Source organism: Haliotis rubra, unplaced genomic scaffold, assembly GCF_003918875.1.
Source record: "Haliotis rubra isolate DU_JTF1 unplaced genomic scaffold, ASM391887v1 Scf423, whole genome shotgun sequence".
NCBI lineage: Eukaryota > Metazoa > Mollusca > Gastropoda > Lepetellida > Haliotidae > Haliotis > Haliotis rubra.
Genome location: NW_025767106.1, coordinates 183,712 through 196,949, shown reverse-complemented (window position 1 = coordinate 196,949; position 13,238 = coordinate 183,712). Strand labels below are relative to the sequence as shown.

The window sequence follows — 13,238 nt, the reverse complement described above, 5'->3', positions numbered from 1 at the left end:
GCGGGCCTCCGACTTGCAGCACCAAGGATACCCGGATGATATACTCAAGCAGGATAATCAACAAGCAATTATTCCACCGGATTGACCCATGAGCCACTGCCTTCTGCACATAGGACTCTAGGCAAATTACTAAATTGGAGTTGTACAATCAAAATATAAATATATCATCATGAAGCTAAGACCACTGACAAAAATTTGGAAAAATGTCTAAAATTTTGCAGCAATATGTACATGTACAGGGCTTAGCATGACCAGCCGATTGATTGAACCGGGCCCATTCAACCACCCGTCTAAAGTGGTGTGTTGGGCAACAGGAACACTGGGTCCTGGTTCCAGTGCCCTCAACCACCAGACTCCCGTCCTCCACCGACACAGGGGCGCAACCCACGGCCAAACGGGTTGGTGGACCAAATATACCCCCGGGTCCACAACGGGGGTTCGAAGAGCTCTCGGCGTTACCCAGCACCCACCACGAGGAGGTGTCTCTTCACGGGTGCCTTTTTAAATTGAAGAACCAGTGACAAAAGTGATGTTGTTCCCTGATTTGAATGTGCAATGTCGACATTAAATGAATTCAAGTAGTTTGTGTTTAACATTTTTTACGATGGATTTATCGGTTGATATTCAGTGGATCTTGTGGGGATATGGACGATGACGTTATAAAGAAGCAAGACTTCCAAACTGTTCTCATTAATACTTGCATGGGTATAGAAAAAACATGATACAAAGTCAAACGGGCATCAGAACCCTCTCCCATGGGTTCAATATGAATAAGGGACGTAACTCTGCACAAAGCATTTTGACTGAACCATCATTAACCCTTGATGTTAAAAAAATATACTACACAAAAATTTAACAAAATGTAAATCTTTTTATTTCCACCAACAACATAACACTATTAAACAGTAAGCTGTGTCAGTATCAAAACATACATAATAACATATAAAAAATAGACTATATATGAGTTTTTAGAGATGAACCAAAGAAAACCTAGAAGAAAGACAACTCACAAGATGTCGCCCGTATTGCATGAATTTGCGTATTTGGTAAAACATCACAGCAGTTGAAACCAGAAATGGCTTCTCATATTAAACCCATGTGGGATCCAAACTCGGCCCTCGGAACACTTTTTTCCCATTAATCAACTACGATCCCATTGCCTGAGTAAATGTCGTACTTAAACACACTGAGGTACTGTTGTGCACCGCAGTTCTGTGTCCAGAATGATGCACCATATACTAAATACCTTACATGTAAGATGCGACTAACGGGATCGGGTGGTCAGGCTCGCTTACTTTGTTGACACATGTCATCGTATCCAAATTGCGTAGATTGATGCCCATGATGTTGATCACTGGACTGTCTGGTCCAGACTCGAGTATTTACAGACCTCTGCCACATGGCTGGAATACTGCTGAGTGCGGCGTTTAACAACACACCAACCCACCAACTTCCTGATACGTATTTCAAACTTAAGTTTGCAGTGTGATTGGGGATGAAAGCCGCTGTTTGCAGCATTTCGGTCTTCTTTAGTGTCATTTTAGAAGCTGGGAAGTACATTGTATTGAACAACATTTATGGATAACAACTTCTTTTATTTCGTGAGTGCGACGTTTGGATACAGATTCTTGTACCGTTACATTCCTGCTTGACAACGGTACAATAATCTGTATCCAAACGTCGCACTCATGAAATAAAGAAGTTGTTATCCATAAAGTTTATTCAATATATAATCAAAAAATGTGTTTCGGTCTTGACATCAGTGCGATGTGGAAAGACCGATCTAAGATAGAAGGATGACGCAGGATTGAGACATTCAACACTGTCCTAAAATGACGCTGCATCCAAGCATCAATCAGCGCGAATCTAATATGTGCTTCTTGCACGCCTGTAATATAAGGGAGGTAACTCTTGGCACCTTAGACTACATGTTTCCTCTATTCATTTGAAACATATAAACATGCATGTCGTATAACCGCTGACAAGGCAATTTGTGTGCATTGAACTGACATCAGCAGTAATATAAAGCTATTTCGTAAAGTAAAGTACATACGTATGTTATATATAATCGCAGTGACAGTTCTGAGGTACAACGGCACAGGCTGACATCGGTGATTTGGCGTACGCTCTTATGATAAGTTCACTGAATATATTTATAGGAAGTCTGAACTTGGGCAACTCAACTAAGGCCCCGTATTCTGCTGTGCATTGTCAGGCCCCTTAGAAGAAATTCGAGTCCTGTTTGCCTTGGTTATGTTTCCAGGCTTGTCAGCATCGTGCAAGCATTACAGACGTTAACATATGAGATCCGCACCACTGCAGGCTTTGTTCACATCAATCCCGCACGTCCTAATGTAACTGGAATACTGTTCGAGACAGTCTAAAACATGTATATTTGACAGACACGGTGAATCACACTATCTGCTAACTGCGTGATAATTACCTCAACATCTTCACGCGAAGTTTCAGACTATATCTGGTTCCTCGCTATATATTGACGAACGCGTCGATTCTAACATATACAATGCTGGTGCCACTACCCACGGTCAACTATCGTACATACTTCACAGTAGTGAGGTCTCACTTATAATTGCTATTTCATGATAGCGGGATTCGAACTCGGTTCCTCATTTGCCAGGGAAATAATAGACATTACAGTACAACAATGTTCTTCTGTCTCACTAAACACGAAGTTCGTGTTGTCATTCTTCGATAGGCATCAAAGACTGTCTCCACATTGCAGGCTCTCATCTCCGTGTGCTGTGTGCAGGAACGTGGAACATGCCAATATTCCTGGGAGGTGGTAGGTCATTCACCCCTGGAAATACAACACATGGCCAGGTATAAAAGAATCTATTTTTTTCTCATTGCATCAACATTCATGCACCTGAATATGACATCAATATAACGTCAGCATCGTTGATGAATAGCTTTATAGACATATAGTAAAAAGGAAAGTATTGCAATGTACTTGTACAGGCAATTATTAATTCATGACTCTTAAGACCAGTGATATCGAGAAGCACTCGTAGTATCGCCTATCAGTGCATTATCATATGAACTGTATAGGCTACATAGGTGACTGTAAATAAACCAAAACAAGTAATGAAATCCTGGAAATAACTTTAGATTGTTGTTTCCAGTACGAACATTTTACAGTCGTTAATGAAGAATGAGATTAGATGTTATGACCGTCAAAGAGTGAGTGAGTGAGTTTACACTTACGCCGCACTCAGCAATATTCCAGCTATATGGCGGCGGTCTGTAAATAATCAAGTTTGGACCAGACAATTCAGTGATAAACAGCATGAGCATCGATTACGCAATTGGGACACGATGCCGTTTTGCAACCAAGCAAGCGAGCCTGATCACCCGATCCCTTTAGTCGCCTCTTAGGACAAGCGTGGGTTACTGAAGACCAATTCTCACCCGGATTTTGACGGGCTGACCGTCAATGATGTTGAAGGACAATTAGTGTAATTTGAGGAATTTAAAAAGTTGACATTTGTGGGTTCGTAGAGTGTAAAACCGCAAGGATTTGTCAAGCAGTCATTCATGACAATCTCAATCCTCTTGTAGGGCCTTGCCAAGTTCAGCTAACGTGGCAGGCGGCCATTGACCTATATCACTGACGCCACCCGTCTACTGATATTTCAATAAACCACTTCAACTATAACAATACATGCTCAACAAATGGCAGGCTAATCGGTCAACTTCGCATAAAGGTTACCTATATTGCTGTATAAAACCCATGTTCGGTTTAGAGGAATACCTATTTCGTTCATCAAAACTGTCCTATTAAACTTCTCATTAAATTCCGTACCGGTAATCATCATTTGCCTGTGGAAATAGGTCGATGGTCAAATATCCCTTTTGAAAACAGATTATGTGAATTGTGTGACACACTACATGTTATTGGTGATGAATTTCATTACCTCTTTGAATGTCAATAATTTAAAAAAGAAAGCGAGAGTTGTACATGCCACGTTTCTATTATGTAAATCCCAACTTTCATAAGCTTGACTTGCTACTTGGGCAACTGTCACACCGCCGCATGTCAAATATCCGTAAACTATCAAAATTTATCTACCCTTGTCTAGTATTATTACTATTGTTCTCAAAATACATTGTAAATGTGTACAGTCACATCATATTTGTAAAAATATGTATATCCATATACCACAGTGAGTGTTTTTTTTAAAATAAACTTGATTGTTTGATTGAACAATTACCCGGCGTTCTTCCGTGAGTGTAGGGGTTGATGGGATTTCCAGAGCGTCCTCTCTTGCCGTAATATTTTCTTTCACAAACATACGCTATGACAATAATGGCTACAACTGCACAAACGACAGCAATGGTTATACCAGCTATTGTTGAACCTGGTAAAGCTCTGAAACATACAAGGCAACGGAACCATACAATAAAACAAACCATAATCGCTAATTACATAAAATATCGAAACGTTGAAACTGACAACAGTGTAATTGTGATCAATGGGTTGGATTACATATGCATGTGGTATAATCGTATTAGAAGAACAAGAATATGGTCAGACATGGCCCACAAGGCAGGGCTCGATTTAAGAGATGTTAACCTACTTGCATCAGGTGCAACCTAAGATAGAAACCTAGTTGCATCAGCCAAATTCCAATTGCACTGCTTTTATTGGAATACTATAATGAAAGAAATATGCTGTTGAATTATTTAGATGTTTTCAATCTCATCATAATGCAACTAATCAATGGGTTTTTTTCATTCTTCATTAAATTTCTTAATTTGTCTTTAATTTACGTTTCCATTCATCATCTGTAGTTATATCACCCAGCCTCGAAATGCCACACGCATTGGCAATGTCAATGGAATCACTCATGTTCGTATTGGCATGTTTCTCAGTGTCCGAGTTTTGTTTACCACGTTTGTCAGCCATTTCACTTGATTTCTTCAGGAAAAATGTTTTAATACTTGCCTGTTGTTTACTTTTGCTATCCATGGTTATTTTCAATCAAGGTTTGAATAATTAAAGGTGACAGGAGGCTTAGCGTTTCACACAGCCATGTGCAATAAATCTGTCAGCTATCACTTAAAATGATGTAGTGTGTTAAAACTTCAGAGGTTTCAGTGCATATTAACATATTTCTGTGACATAGTACCCATGAAACCATAGTAACACAGCCACACAACTGATCCCTGTTTATAAGAGCTTTCATAGGCGAGGGGTGTCCTAAAATATCAATGTATCAGTGCCATGGCTATTCAACGTTTAGAAGGAAAAGGTGCCGACATAATTATGCTTATGATGTTAGATTTATCCATTTATGTCTCAAAAATTGACTTGCACCTGGTGCAACTTAGACTAATAACTAGGTTGCACTTTGTAATATTGGGATGCACCAGTGCAAGTATCAAAGCACTAAATCGCCCCCTGCAAGGTATGACACGTATTACGTATCTTGCATACGTACCCTTTATTTTCACAGCATGTTCGGTTGTTGATCGATCCACAACAGCCGTACTCACAGAGGATGGTGCTGCGTTTGCCGTCAATGTTCTGACCACAGCTTATGCACAGAACATCTAGAGGAAGGAGAGGTTGCATAATAATTAAAAGGGAAATGATACTTTATTCAATATGCTCGATGAAATATATGTAAACTTTCTATGATATATCATACGCTTGCATCTCGTCTTTGATTCATTTGCAACGAGCGAACGTGACACCATCACATCACACTACCTCCTAATTTGTACAGTGGATATAAGTTTAAGGTTCATTATAAGACCCATTTGTTTCCCGGACTGGAAAAATAAAAAATATTTTACTTCAGCTGCAGGTATACCGGCGATCCGATCTCGTTCAGTGACAGCCAAATAGCAAATTCTCTGCCAACGATCTATCCACCCTAACATGGAAATGATTTCATATTTCATATTTGATCTAAACAGATAGATTCAGAATGACAAATAGACCCTCTACTCGACTGCATGACAAGAGGGGTGACCTAACCATTCCAGTAGCAAGCTCTCCATCTATGTGGAGATGTACACCCGAAGCTCAAGTCCTTTTTGCTTTTAGCAGATATCTAGATATATCTAGAATACTGATCGGGATTTAGTGCTTACATTTACCTGTATCACTTCGTAATGTTGCTGTGGTCAAGTGTCCTCCTCGATAGGATACGATAATAGTTTACATGTTCTGTGGGAAGTCTTCCTGACACTGACTCAGAAAATATTTATCCATAATTCCTAGTGGCTCAACAGTTTAATTACATACACAATCTGCAAATAAATACCTCCATTATGTTCTATGTCATTATTTCGGCCGTGCTATTGATCACATTCATTAATGTTCGACATTGATCAATGAACCAAAGTAACATTTCAAGAAATTTAAATTAGGAACAAAGTTTGAACATAGCAACTATGTTAGAGATACTCTTAAAATAAAGTTTGGGAATCTGAACATTCAATTTGGATAAGGGCGGTGCGGAAGTGGTTAAAGCGTTCGCTCACCACGCCGATGACGGGGTCGATTCCCCTTATGGGTACGATGTGTGAAGTCCCCCGCCGTGATAGTGCTTAAATATTGCTAAAAGCGGCTTAAACCTATACTCACTCACTCAATTTGTATAGGATGTATAAGCGTCAACACACTTTTCAAAGACACACATCTTATGAACGCACCACCATTTCTCGGTATCACCACCTCGAAACACGACGCATGGGATACACGTGCACAACACAGTAGCCCCATTCATATGAATGGGGTGACATTCTATATTTTGACGGTTTTCAAGGAGGTCGATAAATCACTGTAGACCATTAATGGTCATCATCTTGCATCTTGTTCAAATATATTTTCCTACTTTTAAAGATATATGGTAGCTAGTTTTACCTCATTTGTGATAACCTAGTAATTTTACTGCCCTTTGTTGACAGGGTTTTAAATATTATATGTATATATACTCATGCCAATAATGGTTGTCACCCCCCCCTCCCCACCCCAACCCCCACACCCCCGTCCCTCTCCAATTAAAAATGTTGAAGGGGGTGACAACCATTATTGGCATGAGTATATTATGAAATTCGAACTAGTCACGATATGGCTGAAATATTGCCGATGTGACTTTAAATCTTAACTCACTCACTCACTCATCTTGCATCACACAGTTGATAGTGTTTGATTCTGACCGGGGTTTCTTTATGTTTGAAGATGAAAACCGTACACATGCCAATTTCACGTCATACACCAATCATCTTTCAAGAGCGATTACTGTAAAAACAAATATTGTCATAAGGAAGTGCAAGTGGTGATGCACTCTCAAAACATTCATTGTTATCATATCAACATTGATTGACTCCGATATATCTCCCAATTCAATGATGAAGTTCCCCTCCTTCCTTAAAGAGTATATCGCCTATAGCTGAACATATCATACATGCTTCACGTTACATTCATGCTATTCTTCATGATACAATTAATTTTGCAATTAACGATTGATAGATGGCGTCTGCAACGTTGCGTAAAACAGTGAGTGAGTTAAAGTTTATTGTCACATCGGCAGTATTTCAGTCATATCGTGACTAAAAATGGTTTTGAAACATTAGAACTGATTAGTCCAGCATATAACTAGACGACTTTGCACTATACCAAGGTGTGCTCGAAGTCTAGCCGGCGAATTCAAGTTCTTTGACGCACTTCGCTAGGCAGAGTGGCACAACGGATTTAGGCATAAACGAGGGTAGAAACGTCTTGTTTTTGCCTAAAACTGTTCCGCTCAAATTTCTTGCGGAAAGGTGCGTCAAAGAAAATGCACTCGGCGTATAAACTCGATGTAGGCCTTGGCTGGAATACAAGTTTATTCATATGAACTATAGAACTGATAAACCTTTACACACATTGCCTGTAACACTTTCCCAGCATTGGGTTAGTTGGGGTTTTATCTCCATAACGCTCGAGTATAATTGCACGGATCGACTCCACTAACGTTCCCTTTCACAAGTGAGTCCATTATGAAAATGCATAGCCTGAGCCACAAGCGCGAAACAAGAATCAATAGGTAGAACTGCCATCATGGATTGGTAGAACTGTATACACTCACACCTCCATTATCGACACACGGACTGGCAAGACGCCAATAAACTGGAACTCGCAAATAGCAATTCCTGTAAAAATCTCTGTAGCACCTGTGCAAGTCTATAGTCAATAACTTTACTTCGCTTCTAAAATTATCTGTTCCATGGAACTAAATGCACCACTGCCTTAAACAACATTGATAAGACTATTGCATTTTCACAATGTTTTTCTCTTCACATTTCCATTCATTGTCCGAACTAAAGGCGTGCACGTCACCGTGTTTGAACATCTCAAATACCGGTATATTTTACCTACCTGTGAAGTAGATAAACGGTAAAATGAGATACACAATGTACTTCATTCTTCTGTTCCGGTATTTTCCCTGGTATGTTATCCATCTGTTAACAGTCACCTGTAGCGACCAGAACTAAGATACGACCAGAACTGGGATAACTAGAATTATGCGTGTTGCTTTCACTGTGTAATCGACAAACAATCATTCAGAGTAAAATCAGCTGCACAACACGTGTCCTATATTTTAACTACTGTTTGCCAAAAAGTGCCAAAGGCATCGCTCCATAGTCAATGTCCGCCTCAATAGCTAAATATAGCAGCGCAAGAAAAGTAGGAATGTGAAACTGAAACGGAATAAGATTCATTTTCATACACTTTGCTGTAATTACTCTACTTTGGGATGGGGTGATTAGGGGTTCCGACTTACAATAAGGGAGCGACCAATTAATGTTCCTGGCTGAGGTTGCGGGATTTAATTAGGTGTCAGTTTTTTTTCATTCATTCAAGTTTTATTCATAATGATTCATTGACTCATTCCCAGAAATGGTTGCTCCTCAACTTGCAATATCAAATGATATTTTGAAATATAGCTAATTATTCCTTTTTAACAATGTATGTGTATGTACACAAATATAACCAGAAACTATATGATGTGAATGTAACTGGAACCTTTATACAGTTTAATAATTATACTAATATGTGTAATGCACAGTGTTTTATGTGACAACACAGTAAATAATTTCTTTAAAATAAGAACGAAAAAATGAATTTTGTCATCATTCAAGGACGTTAAATTCTTTCTGGATGGGGATGCATGTATAATAATTCAAGTTTGTTTTATGGATTTAAAATTTGTAAGATATTTGTTCTATGCTATTTGTGAGAGTTTTCAAGAGATTGGTATGCTGCTTGCTCATACTTTTCAGAGAATATTTCTTCTGAAATGCAATAAAGATATACAGGTTCATGTACACTCATGACAAGTGGTGATCTGTAAATAATGGTAGTGTATATTCAGTGACTTACCATCACAATCAATACCATGCTGTTCATTGTCAGAGTTAAAAGGTCCAGTTTAAGTTCTCATCTCTAAACGTTCATGGCCTCCAAGCAATTAATGGCTTCCTTTTCTAAAACATTTTTAGCCTCCATTATGCGTTAATATTACTGCCATTATCATTAATGATTTGCCAGTTATGATCATTTAAAACTTTTCACATGATAAAATATAAAATTTCAGATTCCTAAATGTGGCAGGTGTTTGTAACAAACACCAGACATACAGGGCATACTTACTTCAGAATGAGTATAATTCACTGAGCCCTTCTTAGCAGCTTGAACTTGTTATTCTATGATCTGTAATCACTAACATTAATATTTGCTGGACTACTTGCATGCATATATTTGGCATTTTATTATATAATCGAATAAGATTTCCTTTCGTACCCATCACCTGATTTGAATTTTGCAAACATACATTTTCAAATAATCAATGAAGTACATCAATATAAGGAACCGTTCATAATTAAATATATGGCTGCGGGTGGGGTGTTGATTGTAAGGGTTGGAGGGTGGGGTGGGGTGTCACCCATTTTGTTCAGGGGAGCTAAGGGGTCAGCATTTTTGTACACGCGCACTATGTTTAGAAATTATGGGAAGGGGAGAGGGCGTCATAGATAATGTACATGACTCATACACTTTTATTTTTTTTTGGGGGGGGGTTGTAATTCACATTGTACGTAAAAATCAACATCACCCCAAAGCCATACATTATGAACGGTCCCTAAGGGCAGCTATACAAAATCGGATAGGATTAATCAACATTTTATATTGCATCCCATTATTATGAACATTTGTTCGTTTGAATAGATCTATCAGTAACTGATGCATTGAGCACGCCCTGAACCCTATCAACATATGTATATTATTGGGGGAGGGGTGGGGTTGTGGAGAATGGCGTAAGGAAATGCAACCAAAATTTTCACTTTAAAATGTCTTGTGAAAGTCTTTGTTAAGGATGAAATTGTATATAATTTATTTGAACTTTTATTTATTTACAAAAAGTGTAACTTCACTAATGATTCTTTGATGGGACAATTAACAAAACTGCACCCACAGACTTTCATTCTTACACTTGTTTGGAAGGGATATGATAATTCATGTCTCTTAAAGGTTAAAATCTTACATACAAAAGAAGTAATTTTAATGTAAGGAACATTTAATTATGAAATAAGATTATTTTAATGGAATTTGCAGAAATCTCATCTCCGAAGACTGGGTGGCAGCAATTTTGTGGATCACATAAAAGGAGCAAGGCTAAGGTAACACGTTTTTAACATTTCACTTGTTTCCAGTATATCCGCCACAAAGTTTAAGAGAAAGATGATAATGCTCTTTTCATTACCACCTGTTTTGAATATTTGTGATAATGTTTGGTCTTTTTTGGTGATAATAGTTGGTCTTTATTTTCATTTATATATTAAGGTTGATCATTTAAGAGAAAAAATTGACAATGATTTCTCCCGGAGATGTTTAGTTTAATGAGCACTCCCTTGCTTGGCGCCATATTGTTTTTCGCCGTAAACAGCTGGATGCAAGATAGTACGAAAGCCTAATGCTGCCACTTTTGTAGCACAAATATTTGGCAGCATTAGGCTTTCGTAAGATAGCACGCGAGAGGACAGAAGTCATACATTTATAGATATTAGAGATGTTTATTGCTGGGAAACACACTCTTCAGGTATTTAGTCAGCTGTAGAATTTGAATATGATGTTTTTTATTATTGTCAAAGGGTAGGTTTTTCATTATTTGCAATCTAATATGTGTGCAGTGAAACATTCTGAGATTTGGAAGAGTGCATTATTTAAAGTACAGGTGTTGTTAGATATCAGCATTTTATGTACATTTTCCCTTGTTAAGATCATCTATCGAGTATATTAGAGAGAAGGTGTATATTTGTAGTGTTTTAAATCAGAGATATTTTCAGTGTATGACCTACATTTCAATATGTTTTGGCCACCTGTCACCCCTTTGGTCAAATAGAGTAGGACTTCCATTTCTTGGAATTGAGAGTCAGCGATGCACTGTTTCCAAGAATTTGCGTTAGCCAGCGATGTTTGTTTACGAGTACATTTAAGTCTTTTTGAGTGTAGATTGGAGTTGTAAGAGCTGTTATTCAATGTCTTATTATTCATGGTATGATAGATTATTTCTGGCAATGTAGAGTTTAATCTCATTATTGTATTGTTCATGATTCAGAGAAGCATAGTTATGACGTCGCAGATAATACGCACACATAATTCATTATATGAGAGATTTTCTAAGCGTTCCTATAAGAGATTAAGTGTAAACATTTATGAATTATAAAAAAGTTATTTATCTGAGTTTTATGAGTGTACAAATGACAAAGAGAGAGAGAGAGTAGATAATAGAGAATATATTGTATACTTATGAGAGCTCATTATTGTTTTCAGAACTCCATGATCCATACTTCCTTGTGTTTGGGAACAAATGGTGTTGGGAGACCTCCCAGAATAGACTTGTTCTTTGACCTGTGAACCACCACCCATTTTGTTTTCTTATCATTTAATGTAAAATGGCTTTTGGTACAATTTATGACTCCTGGTAGCAAAATTGCTACATCAGTTCAACTCCTATTAATTTGAAATAATTATTTCCGAGAATCTCTAAAGAAAACTAAATCTGACAGAATAACAACAATCTTCCATTATTTTGCAGGACGATGTCAAACAATTTGATGTCAAGAATGAATGTTGATGGGCAAAACGGCAAGTTTTCTTTTAAGAGTACAAGGTTGTATTCAATCATCTCTGGTAAGTTAATTACCAAGTGCAGCATTTTCATCATGACCATAGCAAATAATATATGACAGTAAAGCATCGTCTAATTCATCCTACCAGTAATTCATAGTCTAATTAAATAATCAACTTGCAATTGAGGATTTTCTTTGAAAACGTTTAAGAAAACTTCCATTCCTTCGGTTGAAAATATAAATTGTTTACACTTTTCGTCATATTTTGTATTGATGCTGTTCATATGTTCACATGCCAAGTAACAGCAGTGAAATGAACCTTTCAAGTGATTGATTAAACAAATACTTGAATCATTTAAGACAATATATCTTCCATATAACTTATTCATGTATTTAAATATAAAATTTCAGAATGTGTCCCATCTCAAGGGAATGAGATGGGAATGCATCCGAAGCAAATTTCAAGAAAGAGTTAGGAACGTTTCTGAAGTATCCACCTGACCGCCAGGCAGGAGTGGCAGAAAGAAGAGGAGCTGATAATTGTGTTTTGGGAGTTGTAATTGTGTTGAAAAATCTGAACTGTGGTATTGAAATTGGTGGCGTAAATGTCACTTTGATGATATATGCAGATGATATTGTGTTATTAGCACAACAGAGATCACCTACAGACTATGTCATGTGTGATGTTTTACATTATGCATTAAACCACGTTTTCTGTGTGCGTGTGTGTTCATAAAGATTTCATGAAAAGTGACTTGTTTTATGTGCTGTCTTCAGGTATAGTTCCTGGTCATCTTGGATCCCTTTCATGGTGAAAGTAATTGCATTGTGTTTATTCAGGGTCTGTCTAAGAGCTGAAATTCAGACAAAATGTCTTCTCGGGACAATTTTCACCTTTTCAAGGTAACAATACAACAGTAAATAGTTTTTCTTAATTTGGAATACTCTTTTCTTCTTACTGGAATTATACGTCCAACTGACATAAAACTTAAATGAACATTATATTGAATGTGGAATTTTAACCAAGTATTTTATCAGGTAAATTTTTTTACTGCAATTTTCTGTTTGAACACTGTTTCTTGCAGGTAGCTTTT

At 37.6% G+C, this 13,238-nt stretch overlaps 1 protein-coding gene across 1 annotated transcript; it reads right to left on the bottom strand.

Annotated features, from left to right (window-relative positions):
* Positions 1 to 1,641: 1,641 nt before the first annotated feature.
* On the bottom strand, positions 1,642 to 8,767 carry LOC124288760. Its single transcript, XM_046725292.1, has 4 exons — positions 8,393 to 8,767; positions 5,463 to 5,574; positions 4,233 to 4,390; positions 1,642 to 2,818 (listed from the first exon to the last, which is right to left on the bottom strand). The coding sequence occupies exons 1-4, from the start codon at positions 8,436 to 8,438 to the stop codon at positions 2,748 to 2,750; spliced, it is 387 nt and encodes a 128-aa protein (XP_046581248.1). The 5' UTR covers positions 8,439 to 8,767; the 3' UTR covers positions 1,642 to 2,747.
* Positions 8,768 to 13,238: the final 4,471 nt, after the last annotated feature.

Bases quoted from the DNA above. Each gene is read 5' to 3' on its own strand.
- LOC124288760 (XM_046725292.1), bottom strand. From the start codon at position 8,438: ATGAAGTACATTGTGTATCTCATTTTACCGTTTATCTACTTCACAG. The intron at 5,575-8,392 runs GTAGGTAAAATA...TCCTTCCTCTAG, and splicing joins ACCGTTTATCTACTTCACAG to ATGTTCTGTGCATAAGCTGT. The intron at 4,391-5,462 runs GTACGTATGCAA...TGTATGTTTCAG, and splicing joins ACATGCTGTGAAAATAAAGG to AGCTTTACCAGGTTCAACAA.